The following is a 21,792-nucleotide window of genomic DNA, read 5'->3' as shown; positions in this document are numbered from 1 at the left end:
CCCGCCCGCCTCGGCTCGCCCCGGCCCGGCGGCAGCCCCCAGAGGTAGACGGGCCGTTGGAGGGAGGCCCCGGTGGGAGACACCAGGGAGAGACCCTCACTTTTTCCTCCACGTGGGTGAGGGAGAATTTGAGGCCCAAACTCTTAAGCGGGCTCTGTCTCGAAGTCTGCTTCAAAATGTCAGACTTACTTTTTTTTTTTTTCCTGCAAGCCAGCAAAATTTTCCATCTTTCTTGCAGTTTTGTGTCGCGTGTCTTCACCGTCATGTTGCAGAGTAACAAGCAGCATAAATTTATCTGTGCAGCTCTGGTGAACGAGGGATAGGGGTTAGTGCTCATAAACTCCTGTCAGCATAAGAGGCAGAAGGGGCTGAGGACTGTAATATCTAAATTAGGCCAAAATCTAGTGTTCAGAACGAAAGTAATGTCACTGATATAGAATAGCTTTGAGCTTGAAAGATAAACTTAATCTAAGGTGTCTAGCAGTCATTTTACATAGTTATTGAGTGTTGGATGCTATTTGGGTGTTAACTTTATTAAGTGTGGAGTTTTTTCTGTTCAGAGCTCTTAGCCAGAAAGTGAGGGATCTGAATCTCACCCCCCACCAGCTGTGGAAGTGCTGCTTGTGAGGTGATGGGCAGGTTCGAAGCGCTCCACACCACTGCTGTGGAGTTCTTTTACTGCTCTGCAACATTTGTGAGTTCAGGTGTAATTTGGTGGCAAAGGCATTCAGGTTTGCTTCAGTGTCTGTTGTGGACTCTCAGTGACCACAGATGTGGGCTGTCTAGTTATTGACAATGTGACCTATCTTGGTGGTGAAAGGACTCCCTTTTCAGGAGTTGATTACTGGACTCTGCTACTTCTGAAAGATGGGGATTCTATTTAAAAGTTGGCATAATAGCATCAATTTGGAGAAAGGGTGTATTTTGTTCCACAGGTATCTTGGGTGCAAGTTCATTGGTTATGTTGTAGTTGCAGATACCCAGTGTAGTTGTGTGATACCAGGTACCTGGTGTTATTACACTGACTATATCTGACTAGTCCAAAGAAAATGTCAGTCTTGTGAAGTATTACAGCTCTGGCTAGCAAGTGCGCTTAGGAGATGAGAATTTGGCAGGCTTGGAAATTTCTTAGGGTAAAGGACAAGAAACTGGAAAACGTAAAAAATGTTAAACTTGTTTATGTGTATTAGGGGAGGGTTGACTTTCGTAGGGGTGCTACGTGATAGGAGTAACTTCAGGTTTGAGCAGTTCAATTTCCAGGCCTGTGTGTTGTCTTTCCTCCTTTTTCTTCTATGTCCTGATTTTCAGAGTTGTTGGGCAAACACTCACCTCTGCTGGATTCTGCTGATAGAGATATGAAACTGGGACAAATAAATGTTTCATGGGAATTGGTGTATTAAAGTTTATAGCTGACCTTATTCCTTGTTCCTAGTGGAGTTCCTGTTGCAGCTTCATGTTACACTTAATCTCATCCAGTGACAGGCTGTTGTCTGCCTCTGTCTCCCTTAGTTCAGATCTAGAAATCACATGGCCTTGGGATGAGTTGTTTTTCCCCCCGCTACTCTGATGGAAAGTGAACAGACTACCTTGCCAGGGGGAAGAAAAAAAAAAGTTGATTTTTAACAAGCTGAACTTCCTATTGGAAGCACAGGGCTGCCAGCTACGATGCAGGTGAGGTTGAAGTGTGCAGTGATGGGTGATGCAGAGAATAGAAATGCCCTTTTGAGTAGTGTCTTTCAGTCAGACAGCATATGAAATTGTAGTTTCTGTTAATTGTCCAAAGCTGATCTGAAACTGCTCAGTTACTGGGTGGGTTGTTTTGCACTCCATTATTTTTTTTTTTTTTTTTTCCAGTTGTCCCCATACTTACCTTAGCTCTGGCTGCTGACAGTTGGAGGGCCAGTTGGATTAGTTAGCTGATAAGACTGCAAGCTAATTTTATTTTTCATTTTGGTTTTTTTTTTTTGACTTAGCTTTTAGTTAAAGGAAGTATATGTAGGAAAGAGCAAGAATTAGAGGTGGGACTTCCTCTTCTAGTGATGACTTATTGCAGAGTTGTGCTGTGTCTGATGTGGCTGAGGGTGTCCAGAAGTCTCTGAGAATGGATTGATTCTTGGTATAAGAATGGATTGATAAGATAGGATTGGCTAAGCATAATGTTTTTACACAAACAGCCTCTTCCTTCAGTCCATCAAAAGTACTCATTTCATCTATGTCAGAGATGTTTTCTAGGGAAAGAAACCGCTTTATCTTTAGACCTTTTCTTAAGAGCAACTACCAGTATTCTGAGGAAACTTCACTAGGATCACAGTTCACGTCTGTCCCTCTTGGATTAGTCCTCATGTGACTCATGTTCTGTTTCTAGGGAGGAACGCTATTATGTTAGTAATAGATTTAAATACATGAATCTAAATAACACCAAGTCCTAGGAGATCTGTTCATATGGAAGAGAAGAAAGAGTGAAAAGGGCAAGTGCTGCATAATTAGTTCAAATTATATGGCAGTTAATGATATCTTTATTACATTCTATATAATTTGAATGTTTTCAGGATGATGCCGTTAGTATTGAAAGTGGTACTAACACCGAACGCCCTGATACACCAACAAACACTCCTAATGCACCTGGAAGGAAAAGCTGGGGGAAAGGAAAATGGAAGTCAAAGAAGTGCAAATATTCCTTCAAATGTGTAAATAGCCTAAAGGTAGGTATGTGTAAGCTTCAGGTGGGAGTGCTGGGTAACTTTGGTGGCAGTAATTAGCGTTGACTGTGAGACAGTGTCAAGACAGATATTTTTAAACATCTGTGTACAATTATATTCCATGCTTATTTGAAGAAAGTACCCTTTTTATTTGGAATGGCTAAAGCTTTGAAGAAAAACAACACTGAGAAATAGGAAACAGTAGGTAGTGCTGCAGTTCACCCATTTTTCTGTATAGTTTTGCAAAGTTACGTGTGATATAACTGTATTTCATTGAAGCTATGGTTGCTTCAGATAAAGACAAGAAACTGGATAAACAAATGAAAATAAAACAAAGCCTGTGACAACTTGATGCAAAGTACAGAACCTGTAGAGTTTTTTTTTCTTCCTGTTGAAATGTGGCTGCTTTTTTTTTTTTTTTTTTTTTTAAAAAAAAAAAAAAAGACCCAGCAATCTTGGAGTAACTTGTTCCTCACACTTAGCAGATCAGGTGTTTTCTGTCATTTGGCAATTGTCATAAATGCTATATAGTGCAATTGAGTTAATTTATCATGAGTGTTGTGATTATTTGTTTGCACCTGGTCTATTTATCTTCCTAATAATACCTGATGGTATTAAGGGATGTGGATTCATGGTCTTTATTCCCTGTTCTTGTGTTTTAGGGTAGTATTGTTTTCTTCCACTCTGGTGACAGACTATAGTGAACTGAATGAATTTTCTCTTTGGTTCTTTTACACTGTCAGGATGTTGTTCTTTCATTCCCCAGCCTTGTGTGGGATATTTATGTGGCAGAAGCTGTAAATACGCCATCTGATTTGATTTTTACAAGATCTCTAAATAAAGAAAATACTGCGTCTGGAACAAGATGGGAGTCTTGTTAAACTTTATATTTAGTTAACAAGGGAATGTGTGCAGCTCCATAGTGGCTCTTTGCTGCAGAATTGCTTTAAGAGGTTTTTGTTGTTCCCCCGCACTTAACTGTTGAGCTGTGCTGATGTAGCTGTTTCTCAACTTTGGCTTCAGACTGCCTTGCTGAAATGCTGGGGTAGCTGAGTGGGAGGGGATGAGAGGTTTGGAGCATGGAAACCTCCTAAATGAGCTTTGCCGCTGGAGAAATTGTGATGTGAAGCTATACTGGCAAAAGTATCTGGGAAACAAGTTGATGTTAATGTGTTTTTTGAAGTATAAATTATCTCTAGTCCTTTCAGGGTGTAGGAGGAAGGGAAGTTCTTTCATTTTCACCTAGGTAGGCAGCTGTTCCTGTGATTCGCATGAACTGCCCCCACAGATAGTGCTTTTTGTGGCTTCAAGTCATACTTCAAACACAGGCGTGGGCCTTTCGGCACCCAAACATTTAACAAGTTCTGAGTTTTGCTAAGCATATTTGTTTTCTATCTGCAGACCAAATATTTCAAAGGGGTTAGTACTTTTCAAGTGTCTCCTGGGAAAACAGAAGATTCCCTCATCCTGGTTTCAACCCAGGCCTCGCTATAGGGTGACCCAAAAGACCACCCTATGAAGTTAAGCAATCCCTGACTTCTGTGGATTTAGATCAGGGCCTGGGAACAGATTCCCGTGCAAGTGGAATCAAGCTGTGAAGGGATAAATGTAGCATTTCAGCTAAGTGGGTTGTTTTTATTATCTTCTTTTTCCCAGTTCTCTTTGAACTGACGTTAATGTGAATAATAATAAACATGCATGTTAATACAAAGACTAGGTAGCAGCCAAATTTGGTCACTCCTTCTTAATTCATGTTTGAGGAAGCCTCTCCTTGGTTTTTTTTCAGATCTTCCATACTAATTTGTAGACACTATGGAGATAAACTCTAACAGTTGAATGTTGTATATGGGTTCAGAAAGACACTTGTGACTCTTTGGATATCCCATAGTTTATATATATCTTTGAACTATACTGTAAGATGCATGTACTGCAATTAGTGAAGAGTCAACATGATTTAAAGGCACAGAAATTAATATTCTTTAGGGATGTGTACATTACATGTTTTTTCACTTTCCTACTCTTGTTTTTCCCTCTCAGTTTGCTTTTTACTTCTTTTCCGTGGGGAAACAAAGAAATATGTCCATAACCATCTGCTTTGAATGTTAAATGGTTGTGATTCAGCCTGAAAAACCAGTGCTTGCTAAAAATGCTTTTTAAATACTACTGTGGAAGTTATTTTGGGTGAAACTTAAGCATCAGGAAAACAAAAATATAACTTGGAAAATGACAGGAAATGAAAAACTGCCTTTTTTTTTCCTTTTAGCAGTACTAAGTTACTGTAAGGTGTACTGAGAAATCTTTGCTGTCTGTGGGCTGAATGGAAATGTAGTTTATAAATAAGCCTATACAGCTAACAGACACATGTCCTCACATACATCCATAATACGTTTTGCTTATAGATCTTCCAGCAAAGAATTGTGTGTATTCTGCTTTGATCTGCTTCCATTAAAACGGTGCTATTGTTTGCCCTGCCCTTTGCTTTTGCTGAGGGTCTAGCTCAGTGGTTGTTAGCAGTCTGGTGTCGTCTCTCAGCTTCTACTTGCTGTCCCTTGAGCTGGGAATCAATGACCGACCACATGCAGGATTCTAGCTTGTTGATGTGTAAAGGAGAGGTAACTAAAACCACTGCCAGTAATGGCTTGTTTCCACTTCAGGAAACTGGAAATGCATGTGTGGTCAGTTGGCTCCCTGATGGCAGTGTGGGTAGTGGCGTATTAAAATGGATTCATGTAGTTACAGGTGATTACTTTTTGTGTTGGCATAGCATTTATTTCACTGCCTTCAGTCTAAAAATGGGTCTAGTCTTACTCTCTGACTGAACCTGAGTTGGTATTGTGTAAGAGCAGAGCTAACCATTGATTATTATTCATTTGCTTTTGTAGCAATTGTAGGTCTATTTTCTCTGCCTTCTTTCTCTGGTGCATGAAGAACCTGAGTACATTGGGTTTTGTGCCCTTTATTCATACCAAGGTCAGGACAGCATTTCACAATTCTACTTTTGGACCAGCATGTGGGTCACTCTTCTGTCTGTACAAACCAGTGGTCAGATTTCTGTGACACACTTGGCATCTCAGGATAACCATAATGTGCAGCACCTAAAAGTGTAATGTCTTTAAAAATCTGCTTCATTGTTTAGCACTTGGGACAAAAATTACAGTGGACACGTATTATCAAAATAGCTATGTGCTGTCTCTGACCAGTAAGCATGATGGTGGTTTAAATAAGGTGAGCATAACTTCTTCAGATATCCTAGTGACTTCGTGCAAGAGCCTCTGCCTTACTCCTTATCTGTTAAACACCAGAAAAGCTGCAATATGTATGGTTGGGCTCTTGGAGGTTGTAGCACTCAGTGTGAGGAATGTAGCATAGATGGTACAAGTAGTCTAAAGGCATTTGTCTTGCAGAGTAATTTTTCCAGGGAAATAGATTGTCTATGTGAAAGCTGACTAAATGCTTCAGGTATGTACTCAAATACAGAAATATAGAAAGACTATAGCTCTCTGTTGTATCTCTCCACTTACTACATATTGCCTTGGTCAGGATCCTACCTAGAAAATCACAAACTTATCGCAACTTAGGCTGGAAAAAATATCCTATCTTGAGAGGGAAAAACATCCTCCTCTTCACTCTTCCCATTTCACTAAATTTATCAGAAAAGGGTGCACATGACAGAGAACAAGGTTATTCCGGAAAAACAAGTGCAAAACCGACTAATATATCTCTGTAATAAAGCAGTAAGAATCCATGCATTTTACCTATGCTATCTTCATGCAGTGAGTCAAAATCCCTCTGTATTCACCAGCATGAACTCTTTCACGAAAAAATTAAAAACTGACTAAGTATCAGTGGGTAATCTTTGTAAACTATTCTGTATTTGACCTCTCAGCCATTCTTTTGAAGGAAGACTTAAATACACTCAAAAAATAAGCCTAGAAAATAAAATTCATTACTTTATTGGACACTAAAAATCACAGCCTTGTCTGTGCAGTTTTATGCCATAGAATTTTCCTCATTCTTAATCTCTAATTAAACTATAATGCTTTACAGATGCTGAATACCTGCTTTTTTTCTTCTGTCCTGGGGTCACTAATAACCTGGCTACTTTTCCCTTTGCTAATATCCCAGATTCCTTATCACATAAAGCCACTAGTCTATTCTTTCATGTTATGATGAGTAATACTTCCAGTTAAACTTTGAGCAATTCTTTTAAATGTGTATTGAGCTTTGAAAGTTGTTACCTCTCTTTAAGAATTGCAGGAGGGCCTTCATCTCTGAAAGATTTTATCCCTTCTCTTTCCAGCTCTTCTAGCTATTTCTGTTAATGACAGATACTGCCTTTCTCAGTAAATAATGCTCTTTTAAATTATTCCAGACTTCCTTACCTTTCTTTTGCTGACTAGTGTCCGACTTCCCACCCATACCCCCTCCTCAGGTTTATTCTTTGGTTCTTGGCTAGGCCAGAGCTTCCAGGCTAATATTTCTGGTGTTGTCTCTGAAGCACTGCCATTTGAAGGCTGCTTAGCAGCCGTCATGAGACACTTCCTTCCTGCCTGCACTGTCCCAGACAGTCCCCTGTGGGGAGGCACTTTAATGAACATTATTCTTACTGAAAACATCCTGTCAGGACAGGCCAAAATACTGTTATCAATTATTAACAAGCACCACCATATTCATAAACATATCTGCTTCTTTTCATTCTCTGTTAAACTGATGTAAGCTGCATAAAAATAATACTTGGCATTTCTCTGGTAACTGTGAAGGCAATCTGAAAACACTTTGTAGATGTGAACTTTGCAGCAGCATTGTGGCATGCTGGGGAGAGTTCGTCATGTCTGTGATAAGTTGCAAAACCTAACCGCTGTAATAGCGAAATGTGGCCCTTCTCCACCTTTATACCAGTATAATTCTTCTCTGTCCTCATAATTCTTCTCTGTCTAGTTGTATATCCTTGTGTGAAGTAATTATAACAATATAAAAATGCATATAGATGTGGCCTTAGATGGAGAGGTTGCCTTGTTGAAATTTGCAAAACAAAGTAGTAGCATTGCAAATATAACTCAGGAGTTCCGCCAGCTTCTGGCCGTAACTGAGACAACAGTTCTTCACTTTTTAAAACTTGCTGGGGAGGAAAATGAGGGTCTGTCAGAATATTCCTTTAACCTTCCTTATGACAGCAAAGTTAAAATGCCATGTTACAAAACTGTTCGCTGCCTGAAATTATATTGGATGTGAACCCAGTAGTTTGAGGAGGAAAACATATCAAGCTCTTTACCATCACAGCTGAATTTCACAGAAATATGCTTGTGGGTTTTATCTTTTTTTGTCTCTAATCTTACTTTACATCTACAGGAGGACCATGGTCAGCCTTTGTTTGGAGTACAGTTTAACTGGCACAGTAAAGAAGGTGATCCTCTCGTTTTTGCCACTGTAGGCAGCAACAGAGTGAGTAATGTGTTTTTAACCATAAGCCCTTCTGTGTAGTCCTGCCTGTGTTCTTCTTTTTTTTTTTTTTTTAAGCCAAACCCTTTACCTGTCTTTGGTGCAGACACAGGATACTTCATATAGAAAGTTTTATTTCTGAGGTTTGTGGCATCTGTTATCTGGGAGAGTTGCATCCTCTGGACTGTTTTATGAAGTCATGTGTTAGCTATTTGGGAATTAGCCTATATAGTAAAGAAAAAAAATCCTTCAGTAATATAAACGTGGGATAAGGAAGAGAGGTGCATAAATGTATCTTCTCACTAAAATTACTCTTCACGGATGTTATTGTTTCCAAAAGGTCATATGTTCTAAAATGGGAAGAGAAGTGTCTGCAATGATGCCAGGCAGCTCAGTAACTAAATTAATGGCCTGTGTGGAGTGAATTTATAGGCTTTTTCTGAACAAGGGTCTATGTCATTTCAGTCTTGAAAATAACTCCTGAAGTGCATTCTATGCAAGTGGTGTGAATAAACAAGAAGCCTTTCATTTCCAGGTTTATTCCACCTGGCAGTTACTAAAAGTGCTAAACTAAGATTAAACAAAGTATGAATGGCTCATTAAAAGACCAAGTCATATTAGAGATGGTGTGTTAAGTTGACCGTGGCTGGATGCCAGGTGCCCACCAAAGCTGCTCTCTCACTCCCTTCCTCAGCTGGTCAGGGGGGAGAGAAAATATAACAAAAGGCTCGTGGGTCGACATAAGGATGGGGAGAGGTCACTCAGCAATTACCATCACAGCCAAAACACACTCGACCTGGGGAAATTAGTTTAATTTATTACTAATCTAATCAGAGTAGGATAATGAGAAATAAAATGCAAATCTTAAAAACACATTCTCCTCAGGCTCAACTTCACTACCAGTTTCTTGACCTCCTCTCCCTGAGTGGTGCAGGGGGATGGGGAATGGGAGTTGAGGTCAGTTCACCCATTTTCTCTGCTGCTCCTTCCTCCTCATGCTCTTCTCCTGCTCCAGCGTGGGGTCCCTCCCACAGCAGACAGTCCTCCATGAACTTCTCCAGTGTGAGTCCTTCCCAGGGGCTGCAGCTCTTCATGAACTGCTCCAGCGTGGGCTCCCCACAGGGCCACAGGTCCTGCCAGGAGCCTGCTCCAGTGTGGGCTCCCCACGGGGTCACAGCCTCCTTCGGGCATCCCCCTGCTGCAGCGTGGGCTCCTCCCCGGGCTGCAGGTGGGTCTCTGCTCCCCCGTGGAGCTCCATGGGTGCCGGGCACAGCTGCCTCCCCATGGGCTGCCCCACGGGCTGCAGAGGAACCTCTGCTCTGGGCCTGGAGCACCTCCTGCCCCTCCTCCTGCACTGACCTGGGGGGCTGCAGGGTTGTTCCTCTCACCTGTTCTCACACCTCTCTGCTGCTGCTATTTTTTCCCTTCTTTAATGTGTTATCCCAGAGGTGCTGTTGCTGTCACTGGTGGTCTCGACCCTGGCCAGCAGTGAGTCCGTCTTGGAGCCAGCTTGTATTGGCTCTTTCGGATACAGGAGAATCTTCTTGCAGCTTCTCACAGGAGTCAGGCCTGTAGCCCCCTGCTACCAAAACCTTGCCACACAAACCTAATAGGGATGGCTGTAGTAACTGATTCCAAATAGAGTTTAATCTTACTAAGACAGTTCAACTTAATAGATACATATATCTGGGAAGGACTGCTGACAAGTCCCAGAGTAGTGCTTCACTGAAACTGCTGTGAGCATTCTTTTACCAAACCATTTCCACTTGTTGGAAACAAACAGGTGATGGATGAGCTCTAAGCCATAGACTACCTCTCCCCACCAGGAAGTGAATATACAGGTGCACGTGATTTCCTTTTGAAATATATGACAAATAAGCAGCAATCTCTCCCACTTTTTTTTTTCCTCCAGGTTACTTTATATGAATGTCATTCCCAAGGTGAAATCCGTCTGTTGCAGTCCTACGTGGATGCTGATGTATCCTTTTAAGTTAAAAAGCCACTTGTTTGCTTCCTGTTCATCAAAAATGAAGAGGCTTTGTAGGAAAAAGCATATGAAGGTTTTGTCTGTGATTTAATACTTCGCTCATGTGACACATTCCTTATGTTAGGTCCAAGTCTTACTTCTTTCCCACATCCTAGAGTCCCTTCTATTGAAAAAATATTAAAAACGCAGACTCATGGACCATGCTGTATTAAAATATTTGAAAACTGATTCTCCATCAGTTTAATCTTCCCAACACTAATATTTGTGTAATGTTTCATATTCACTGCCTTACAGTAGTCTCAGTTTCTCAGTAATTTGGAACTGGGTTTAAAGCCTAAGAATCATGTTTCATGCTCTGAAGTGGTAATAATTTGTTTGATCATTTGCAGTACACAAGTCAGTAACTTGTGAACTCTGTCTTGATTCATCCTCCTTTTATTCCAAATCTTTGGATGTTTTGGAGAAAGAGGTTGAAAAGTGATGCCGAGAGAGAGAACATGTATGTGATGGAACAGAAGTGAGGAAGCTGGCATTTATAGAAAAGGTGATGTTGCTTGTATTTGCATATATACATAATCAAATATGTAACTTTTTCTTATTGCCTTCAGCAGAGACTCCTGGGCACTTGCATAAAATAGCAACAAGTTTACTTAAAAAATCACATTGTTTCTTCTGTGTTCCTTAATGTGAGACCACGTAGGCAGATGAAAATTTCTATACCTGTGCGTGGACATACGATAGCAATACAAGCCATCCTCTTCTGGCTGTGGCAGGGTCCAGGGGTATTATTAGGATAATTAACCCTATTACAATGCAGTGTATAAAGGTGAGTGCTCCAGACTTTGAGTTACAGCTTGTGTTTCAGTAAGGCATGAAACTTATGTCTTCTAAATACATAAACATGAGGGGAAATGATAACTTGGTCTCTGAATTCTATCCCAGCACTACGTGGGCCATGGAAATGCAATCAATGAACTGAAATTCCATCCAAGAGATCCAAATCTCCTTTTATCTGTAAGCAAAGGTGAGGAAAAAAACCTCTTTTGTTTTTGTATAAATCAGGATACTTTGGATTGGATTTTGGTCTTGACAATGGCCAAAACCTTAATGATTTTTTTATGAATGGCACTGAACAAGTTTACCTTGAAATTCAAGAGCAAATCTTGCTCTTTTGTGGCTATATATCTTGTACATATTATATCCATGGCCTACAATAAACATAACTCCACCTGTGGTGCAAAGGGATTGCAAACAGTGCTGCTTTTAGGAAAGGAACATGAGCATTGGGGTTGCTCTTCCCTTTCCAACAGTCGAGTTAATTTTTTTTTCAGTTGTTGAATCATGTTGCCATCTAGTGGGGATGTCTTAATGTCACAGACAGCATTTACCACCGTGTTCATGGCGAAAATTTCGATTCTCTGTTGCTCAGGAGCAGCTCTTAACTTTAATTGGACTTTGTGTAAAAAGCATATTAGTGAAGGGAGAAGTGAGGTTTTGGCATGGTGTCTTATGGGTTTGTCCAGAACATCTCGGGAGTCACAACTTCCTAATCTTGACTGTTCTGTGAAGTAAGGGCATGCTTGATCTGCAAGAGCAAGCCTTCAGGAATGCTCAAGTTGGAAACATTCACATAAGGGGACTTTTGTCTTTAGTGTATTTGGTTTTGCCGATGAAGCTACAAGAGAATAGGAGTTGGGAACCTCTCTGATTCTTGCAGCTGTCAAGTTTGTGCTGTGGGTCTGTAACACTGAATTTCTTGAGTTCTGTATATTTTTTTAGGTTCTCTTTTAAATAACATTTTGACATCAGCCATAGTACTACAAGTTTTAATGTGCAATCTCTGGACCAGGTACTATCTTCGAGAAGGCATGAGGCAGGAGAGTACTGGGGTCTCAAAACTGCTTGGCTAAGAGATGAGTAGAAAAAGAGAATACTTGGGACTGTGTGGCCTTCCAGCTGGTGTTCCTGTTCAGTGCAGTGTACTTGTGGAATCCATGAGGGAAAGGCACTAGAGGCCCCCATTTCCAAATGAGAAATACAGTAGAGGTTCTTCATTAGAAATTGTTAAAACTTTCTTTAAACAAGTGGATTAGTCTTGTTGACTTAGGAATACGTATTGTTTATAGAAACAACTTCTCCCATCCCTACAGTCTGTGGTTAATAAAGAATAATATTTTAAAGGTTAAAAACCAGAAAATCAAAGCTTCTCTGAAGGCTAATGTAAGAATGGCTGAAAGGAATTCTAGCATTTTTTTGATACATAAAATTGTTTTTGAGATGAGACTGAATAAGATCAGACTCTTTGTTTTTTTGGATGGTCTAAAGATCCAAGTATATTTTTGCTAGAAGCTGTCCCTAGGGTTGGGGGGTGGACACACTTTCTCAATTTCAGAATTACTCTTAACAATAGTTCAGTTGTAATGGCAATTTTAGTTAATGCAGTTCCGTTGTTTCTTACAAGTGAAGAAGAATTAAGTGCCTTTTTGATGTTTACATGAACACCTGTTATTGAAAGTAGTTAAGCTGAATTATATTATTCATATGTACATATAAAAAGCAGCATGTAATTTTATTTGTTCTTTATAGATCATGCATTGAGACTGTGGAACATCCAGACAGACACGCTGGTTGCAATATTTGGAGGAGTAGAAGGGCACAGGGATGAGGTGTTAAGTGCAGTAAGTGGAAGACTGTGGGGCAGTGATTTAGATTTACAAAGGGTAGTAAGCCTACAATATGCAAATTTTATCCTCTTGTGCACTGTTTTGCTATTACACCTACATTAAAAAAAAACAACCCTGAAGTGCATAAATACTGTTTTAAGGGGATAGACGAGTTTAAATTTAAGGTGGTTTGATTGATTGGGCCACCTCTCAATATACAGGACAGGTGTTCGCTTTCTGTGTAGCTAGTTTTCTCACAGCGCAGCCTAGAAGTAAACAAAATAGAGTTCAGTGGGGCTAGAAAGAGTAAAAAGTTTTCATGATGGTCCCACTTTTGAAGTTCTTGAGGTCTTATCAAGCCAAAGCAGCAAGAACAAATAAGCCTTGAGAGACATTGTAGTGAAGGAAATAAGATATTTCAGGTGAGTTATGCTGCTTTTCAGTGGCTGTGAACAGACACTGGTACCCAGCAGTTATCAGCTAGAATAGTTGACTTCTAATACGCTGCTCTAAAGAGCTGTTTCCATTCCTGTTGTGTGACCTGAAAGGTGAGGGGTGCATCTATATGAAACCTGACTTTGTATTATTCTCTTGTGGTTCTAAATAGTCATCACCCTGGAATTCTGCCAGAGTTGCTCCATAAAATGAAACCTAGGGAATTTATTGAGGGAGGAGCACTAGCAGTAGATTCATTGTCTGTCAGTGCTGTTGAATATGCCTCTCGTTCTTGAGAGAGAGTAAATATAATTATTAAGATACTGTGGTGCTTTGCATTGAGCAGGATTAAGTTATTAGTATTTTTCTGTTTGAAATACACAGTTTTACTGCATTCTCTAAGCCAAAAATGCTGTTTTGATGGAAATGATGGAATAAAATCTGAGTTGTTATAATGCATCTTAGGCTGGGGGTCCTCAAAATTATTTCATATATATAGGATTATGATCTTCTTGGTGAAAAAATCATGTCCTGTGGGATGGATCACTCTCTAAAACTCTGGAGAATTAATTCCAAGAGAATGATAAATGCTATCAAAGAGTCTTATGAGTACAACCCAAATAAAACCAACAGGTATGTAGTCTTCATCTTCTTGACTGTCTTTGCAAAACATGAATATTCTCATCAGTGGCCCAGATTAATTCCTATCCAGGTTGGAGTTTTGGGGGATATATGTGAGTGACTGGGGGATTGTGCTGGATACCGAATCTCTAGAAGATGTGTCGTCTTGATGGTGGCTTCAGTAGAATTTTTACTGAATCCAGATTTAAAGTCCTGACACTTGTATTTTTTAATTATTATCTTAATTATTTCTTATCTGCTTTGCTAGAAAAGATCTGGAATTATTATCTCTATCCTTCTTAGTTAAAAGGTTTTATTTAACTCTATTTCAAGATGTCAATGGCTTTTCTTTCTCTTACCTCAAAATTTCTAGGAAGGAATCAAATCCGTGTAATTAAATGTAGCAAATAGTTTAATATTGAGTAGTTATTACTAATTATTTTATCTGTTAGTTGACATTGGGGCGGGGACAAAGCTGTTCATGTAGTAATAACCTTAATTTTCGTAATTCTCTGATCTGACCTCAGATATGAGTAAATTGTCAATAAACATTGCAATTAGATACGATAGATATGAAGTTCCTCAACTCTTTAATCTTAACTTCCAGTTAAACCATTGAGAGAACTGAAGAGTCTAAAACACACTGAACATGTTCAGCAATGAGACTAGCTGTGAAAATACTCTTGCTTTTTTTTGGCAATGTTACCAAATATTAAATGATGCTTTTTTAGCGTGCTTTTTTTCAAAATGATGATTCTTTTTTTTATAGTGTGCATTTCTATTTAACAATTTAGATGTTGCAGAAGCAGCATCAGGAAGACTGAGCTTTAATTCTTGAAGTATATGGCAACAGGAGCTGTATTCAGTATCTGACAGAGTGGCTTTGGTTAACATTGTTTCTGCAGTCTTTTTCACAGACTAGTTATTTCATTAGGAATGAGGGTGAAAACAGGGACTGTTCCCATTATTATTTAAAAAAAAGCATACAAAATCTACTTTGTTATAAAACTTTTAAAACGAAAAAAAGGCTCGTCCTTTTAACATCAAGATGTGTTAAAACTGGCTGTTAAAAATTAGACTTGTGCTTCTGTGTTTCTCTGAACCTTCACCTGGCAATTTTCTTCATAGGCCTTTTATTTCCCAGAAAATTCACTTTCCTGACTTTTCTACAAGAGACATACATAGAAACTATGTTGACTGTGTACGATGGTTGGGAGATCTAATTCTTTCCAAGGTAATGTTGCAGATTTTTATCTGCTTGTTTTGAGGATCTTAAACAGTAGAAGTTTTACTAGTGTTTGTGTCTTAGGTTAAATTACTATGCCATATCAAATGATTTTATGGAGTGTATATTGTGAATTTTGTCACGTGTCAGGATGTGTGGATAAGTGGCTTGTACTTAAAAAGTAAAATCGTTACTACAGCTGTACCTCTGCTAAAAGCACAGGGATAGCAGCTAACCAGAATCTGCATGGAAAGTACAGAAAGAGAATGTAAAGGTACTGATGAGGGGTCCTGCTGCTAAAGGGAGAAATGAGGGTTCCCATAATGGAGTAACTTGGTTTAATGTGCTGTGTCCAGGAGTAACATCTGCTTGCAGATCTTAAACTAGGTGATCCAGCTGCCTCATTGCCAGAAACTAATGCTTGCACGGTCCTGTTGGTTGAAGGAGTTGGGTGAACAGTCCTCAAAAGGTTAATTTAAACTGCTCATTGAAGTGTGTTTGAGCACATCTGTTTGCCTTCCTCTGAAGTGGGTGAGGGAGGGCTCCTGCAGCCCTCTTATCTGGCAGAGCTGTGAGGGCAGCAGCTCCCAGTGATGGGCAGTGATGTATTGTTGGTGATGTGGCTGTGATCTAAGGGCAGAGGTGAGATTTTCTGTTGTACTTCTTTGAATGTCATTGAGGAAGCCATGAGACAAAATGTTTGGTTATATTTATAGTTAGACTGAACGTGCAGTATAAATTGTAAATATAGGTGACTTCATTTTCATTGTTTCCCCCCAGTCTTGTGAAAATGCCATTGTGTGCTGGAAACCTGGGAAAATGGAAGATGATATCGATAAAATCAAGCCTAGTGAGTCAAACGTAACCATCCTTGGGAGATTTGATTACAGCCAGTGTGATATATGGTACATGAGGTTTTCAATGGATTTCTGGCAAAAGGTATGTGTGGGCTTGGGCTTTGCTGTGGTTGAAGGTCCATAACTTTTCACTGATTCCATACTTGTGGGCATAGAAAGTCTTGGTTCATGTGATGTGATGTGTGAGAAACAGAATGATTTGCTGCAAGGGGCTTTATAGGAAAATGGTGGAGCCCTGGATTTCTCATTCTGGGTTCTGCCTGGTGGAAAAAATTCCATCAAGGGTATGTTTACTGATATCTTACTTCCCCATCTGCAGAGATTGGTAATAAAATGGATGCAAGGAGGCAAATTTTACAGCATTTCTAGCCCTTCCAGCAGACTCATTAAGTCATTCATGTTCAAACATTTACACACAATTTACCAGCTCTGGAGCTTTTATAAAATTCTGGCTTCCATTCTTTTGAGTTAGTATTTTAAAACTTTTATATCCTCTGCTCTTTTAAAGATGCTTGCTCTGGGCAATCAGGTCGGCAAACTTTATGTCTGGGATTTAGAAATAGAGGATCCTCATAAAGCCAAGTAAGTACTTTTTTTAAAAATTTTGTTTTGTTAGGAAGTTGGGGAACTTAAGGAAAGGAACTATAGAAGTTCTTTAACAGTAGTAGTCACTTTCCATTTTAGCTACTAGGTAGATAAACATTCTGAGCCCCTGAAAGTTAACATTGATTTATTTTTTTACTGATTGATTTATTTTTTTACTGATTGATTTATTTTTTTACTGATTGATTTATTTTTTTACTGATTGATTTATTTTTTTACTGATTGATTTTTACTGATTGATTTATTTTTTTACTGATTGATTTATTTTTTACTGATTGATTTATTTTTTACTGATTGATTTATATTACAGTATTGCCAAGAGACCCCAGTCAGATTGTGCTGGGTACCATATGTAGATACAGTAAAAGACAATTTGTTCCTCAAAGAGTTTACAAGCTAATTAAGGTGGAAAATTTACAAAGCAATTAAGAGAAGATGAGCTGTAGCACGTGACAGAGGAGAAATAGGGGAAGGAGATAGAGTAATGAAAGTATAAAAGTTAGTTATAAGCACAATGTAGAGGAAACAGTGTGGCTTTCCAGTAACTCACCTGTGTGGCCAGGCAATTTTACAGCAAGTCTTATATTTATTTATATATATATATATATATATATCTGTGTGTGTGTATAACATACAAATGCAAAAAACCAAACCAAAACCCCAAACATAATGTGTATAAAATGTATATACACTATGTATATAAATATATGCATAAATTATGTATGTACACTCTATATTAAATTACATATACTGATCTTTACATATTTTAGATATATGTAATCTATATAAATATGTGTGTGTTTATATACACATAAACATGTGAAGTTCCTGAAAATGCTGCAGTCTTTAATCACCCAATTACAGTATTTTTTCCTAACCACTGGGAGAGAGCATTAATGGAAGTCCCGAATAATATGACTTGATAAGCTTTCAGTCAATGCTTCAGTGAAAATTGGGTGGGTGAGAAATAGTGGTGGGCACACAGGAAATTACTGCTTTCCCAAGTGCACATCTGGAATACAGAATACACCATGAAGGGCATCATCCTGTTGCCCTTCAGCTCCTCCCTAGGTTGTATAAGAAAGAGGCTGGTGAAACAGTGCTCCATAATAATACCAAGTGCAGACTTAACGTTGCAGCTGAACAATTTTTTTTCATTTATAGGTGTACGACTCTCACCCATCCTAAATGTGTTGCTGCCATACGACAAACCAGTTTTAGCAGGGACAGTAGTATCCTTATAGCTGTGTGTGATGATGCCAGTATCTGGCGCTGGGACAGACTACGATAAATTACTTTTTCTTAATTCAAAGTAGAAAATATATTTTCAAATTATAATATAGTCTGTTAACTCGCTAGTACAGTAGATGCATTTAGTGTAGACTTTCTCAAAGGTTCGGCAGGCTGGAGCTGAACTTAGTGATGTTTACATTCTGTGTATTGTTCTGCTTGAAATTGCTGCTTTTAATAAAAAGAAGTATTTTTGTAAAGTTTTCTGAATTGTCCATTTTAATTATTTTCCACAATGAGTTTTCACTTATGGCCTATGAAATTGCTTTGCATATAGCTGTCACAAATGCATGGTAAACTTGCTAGAAATTTGGTATGCGTATGCTTGCAGTTGGATTTGCGCCTTTTTGACTAAAAAGCTAATGAAGCTATTGAATCTTGTTGGGGACCACATAAAGAAAACACTACACTTAAGTATATAGTATAAATAAGTCACTGCTAAAAATACTTAAACTCAGTCCTCAAGTCAGTTGCACATTAAATTTTAATAATCTCAAATTGGGATGTGCTTTTCACCACTTGTGTTACTGGTTAGGGGAAAAAAACTTTACTTTTTTCTTTGTGGATCACGTTGCCTTCATTCTGGCTGTTTACTTACTGCAGTTAACTTAAATCATAGTTAGTTATTGGAAATGTATCTTAATTACCTCTATTGGCACTATCCCCAAATAGCCTCATCAGTGTTTTACTTGCCCTAGGAATAATGAATTATAAAATCAGTATTATTTAATAAAGGTTTAAAATATGTACAATTAATAAAAATGAAAGGGAGAAAATGGGTGAGATGGCAGACATTAACAGCGATAACTGTGTTCGAAACATTTGTGTATAGCTTGTCAGGGTACAATGGAAATGTTAGTGTTGGTGTTCTGGAGGTGGCCCAGGACATTGCACAATAGCTCTGCGTACCTGACAGAGGAAGATGGTTAGTAATATTTACTGAAGCTGAACCATTTACATATTTTCTCCTACTGTGCTCTTCTTATCCCTCACCATAACACATTACCTGAAAAGAATGTATTAGTGTACTTGTATTTGTATGAAATCCTATTGTTGGCAATGTAAGAGTGCTTTTTTGATCAGCAGATTAAGTAGTTCTGTCTGCAACTGACTTCTTAAGTGCATATCTGACTTTTATCTTTAAGGATATCTCTTTTTCCTGTTTGTTACACTTTGGGGAGCTTGTAAGTTCTCTGTTTAGATAAACGACCAGTTCAGTTTGAAGTAATATGACTAAGCCAGTTTTGATTTGTGTCCTTGGGAGCCTTCAAAAAATGAAGTTGAACAGGCAAGTAGTGTACAAGTCTTAGTCTGTACCATAGGATTTTTTTCCATTTTTTAAATCCTTGTCCTTACTCCTAGGACGGTGCGGTAGTACTGTTGTAGCAGAGGTCTGTCCAAAACCTACTGTGTAATTGAGCTGGATTCTGGGCCTTCTTTTTCTTGCACAAGCCAAGGGGCCAGAGTGCTCATTCTCAGAAGAGGTGTCCTTGATGGACTGGTCATGGGGACGTGATCAGGCAGCCAAGTGTAAAACCACAGAGTTGGGCAGAACCAGTCTCTCTACCTAGAGACTGAACTACCTGCAGAGTTGAACACAAACTAGCTGGAGAAGATGGTTGTGGGACTGGAGCTTGGAGGAAGTTTTTAACCTCTAGTTAAACTGCATCTTTGGATGAGCTAAACTCAATTGAGAACACTTGGGTTGGAGGCTGGTACCACTTAGCTTTGCAAGGAACATGCCCTTGGACCAGGTCTGCTGTTTCCTCACGTGCAGGGTTGAGAGGGAAAGGGGGTACAAAAGCAGTAGGGATTTTTCAGCCAGGGTTGTTTTTTCGGTACGTGCATTCTGATGAGTGAGCTGCCCAGTTTGAGAGAAAGGAAAGGGAGGGTGGTGCTTTGCTGGAGAGCAGCCAACACAGTTAGGGTCAGCTTTAACTTTTGGATTAATTTATAAATGTGCTGAAGACTCAAAGTACAGACAGATGTTCCAGCAGGTTTGCCCTGAAAAACCTGGTCAGAGCTGAAATCAGATTTAAAGTGTTAATGAAGGGAAGAGCTAGAAAATGTGAACTTAAAAGTAGAGCTGGAGCAAGTCACAGGGAAATAAAAAAATTCTCATTTACAACAGTCAGTCCTATCTGGTTTTCAGACCTATAAAAGTGTGTTTATTTCATTGGGGTGTTTTCTTCCTAGAGTTGCCCAGTTCTAGACTAAAAAAAGGGGAAAATTTGAAATTTTTATTGTGCATCTTCTGGAAGATACAGAGCTATCATAATAATTGCAAAATAATTTAGAGTTTAATTTCTCCAAACTCTTTTAACATATATTTTTCTGTAACATACCTTGAGAGCTCCAGTGCTTAAGTTCTTCAGCAAAGGAAGTGTGGTTTGATCCTAGTATTGGAGAAATCTACCAAAAAAGATCCCAAAAGACATTAACGTGTGTTCTTCGCCCTTGCCTGCAAGCCACCTGCAGCTTTGCCAAATTCTGTAACACGACTCTGGTTTTCTATCTTGGCCAAAGGCAGAGGAGGGAGAGATAAAGTCAGGCTCTGCCTGGCTCCAGTCTCCTGGGGGATAGTTGAAATACAGCCAGGAAACTGTTTGAGGAGGCTGCAAGTGTTACAGATGTCTGTTCTGTGTGAACTCTGGGTGAAGAATGCAATAAAATTTGTAAGGCACTGTTTCCTTCAGCTGTTGCACACTGAGTGTCTCTCTGAAGAGATTCATCTTTCATCCCTTTATAAAAAAAATAAGGGGAGAGAAGAGGTACCTGGAGGTCTTTGTCTTTCTCTGCCAACTTGCAGAGATTTAGAAATTGGCTATATCATTGGCTTGGACTACAATCCTAATTTTTTGGGCGAAGTCTCTGCCTGAGTCAGCAAAAAAGTTTGTAGTAGAAGTATAAAGTAGGTTCCTGAATGTTAAATCGGTGGTTCAGTTCGAAGGGTTGCTTCCTGAGATTAGGGTCCTGTTTGCTGGGCTTCTACTCCATCTTGTGGTGACAGAATTAAAAAAAACCTACCACCATGTAATTTTAAATCAGGTTCTTCCTGAGGCTGCTAATTTTAAGGCAAAGAATTCCATGCAAATGTAGATTTAATTAGCCCTTCCTAGTATCCGTAGGAGTGTGTGTTTTCTTTGGTGTGTTTCAGGCTCATGTTTCACCACTGATTATGCTGGGGAGCTCTGGTTCTGTGGCAGAAAGTCAAGAACTGCAATCTGAAAGATGCAGAGAAAAGACACTAAAACACTATTCATCCTGAAACAGGAGAACACAGTAAGAAAGAGGTTTATTCCATTCCTCAACAAGGAAATATTGCTCTGTTCTAGCAGGCAGACCAAGAAATCTTTATTATCCCTCTCATCACAAAGAAATAGTAAAGACTGTTTTGGTGTCTCTCAGGACAAACCCCATATGGAACAAAAGCTGCATGAGGCAGTAAATACTGCTGAAGCAGATAAGGCTCATCAGTCAGCAGAATGGGACAGGCTGGTGCAGAACAGCAAGCAGGAGCTCGCTGTTCCTGCAGCACATCCTGTGCCTCCAGCACGTCCCTGCAGCCCCTCAGCAGCTGGTGCCTGTGGGTCTGGTGCCCCATCTTGTAATCGCAACTCCAGCCACAGAGGTGGCCATTAGCCCCTTCCTCTCCAGTATTTTTGGTTCTGCTCCTTTCCTCTGCCTGACTGGAGTGTCTCTGAGCTTTCCTTGTGAGGAAGGGAAAGATCATTAGCAGCCTGACAACAAATCCCAAATTAATCAGAACTAGGAATGACAAAAAAACCCTGCTTCTCCAAGACCCTGGAATCACAGAATCATCTAGGTTGGAAAAGACCTTGCAGAACATCCAGTCCAACCATTAACCTCACACTGACAGTTCCCAACTCCATCAGATCCCTCAGCGCTATGTCGACCCGACTCTTCAACCCTCCAGGGATGGGGACTCCACCACCTCCCTGGGCAGCCCATT

The 21,792-nt window shown here is 39.5% G+C and overlaps 1 protein-coding gene across 2 annotated transcripts in view; it reads left to right on the top strand.

The window, feature by feature from the left end:
• EED (embryonic ectoderm development) overlaps positions 1 to 18,023 on the top strand; it is an 18,257-nt gene extending 234 nt beyond the window's left edge. Inside the window, exons 2-12 of one of the 2 annotated variants that reach the window (XM_026845591.1) lie at positions 2,550 to 2,702; positions 8,049 to 8,141; positions 10,051 to 10,116; positions 10,826 to 10,951; positions 11,068 to 11,149; positions 12,712 to 12,803; positions 13,723 to 13,856; positions 14,973 to 15,078; positions 15,850 to 16,008; positions 16,435 to 16,508; positions 17,694 to 18,023. In XM_026845591.1, coding sequence (XP_026701392.1) covers positions 2,550 to 2,702; positions 8,049 to 8,141; positions 10,051 to 10,116; positions 10,826 to 10,951; positions 11,068 to 11,149; positions 12,712 to 12,803; positions 13,723 to 13,856; positions 14,973 to 15,078; positions 15,850 to 16,008; positions 16,435 to 16,508; positions 17,694 to 17,820 — 1,212 coding nt within the window. In that variant the 3' untranslated portion in view covers positions 17,821 to 18,023. The remainder of the gene's footprint in view (positions 1 to 2,549; positions 2,703 to 8,048; positions 8,142 to 10,050; positions 10,117 to 10,825; positions 10,952 to 11,067; positions 11,150 to 12,711; positions 12,804 to 13,722; positions 13,857 to 14,972; positions 15,079 to 15,849; positions 16,009 to 16,434; positions 16,509 to 17,693) is intronic. The other variant, XM_026845670.1, reaches the window with a different exon arrangement.
• Positions 18,024 to 21,792: the final 3,769 nt, after the last annotated feature.

This window comes from Athene cunicularia (genome assembly GCF_003259725.1).
Source record: "Athene cunicularia isolate RWA chromosome 1 unlocalized genomic scaffold, athCun1 chr1_part1, whole genome shotgun sequence".
NCBI lineage: Eukaryota > Metazoa > Chordata > Aves > Strigiformes > Strigidae > Athene > Athene cunicularia.
This window is presented reverse-complemented; position numbering and strand designations above follow the sequence as displayed.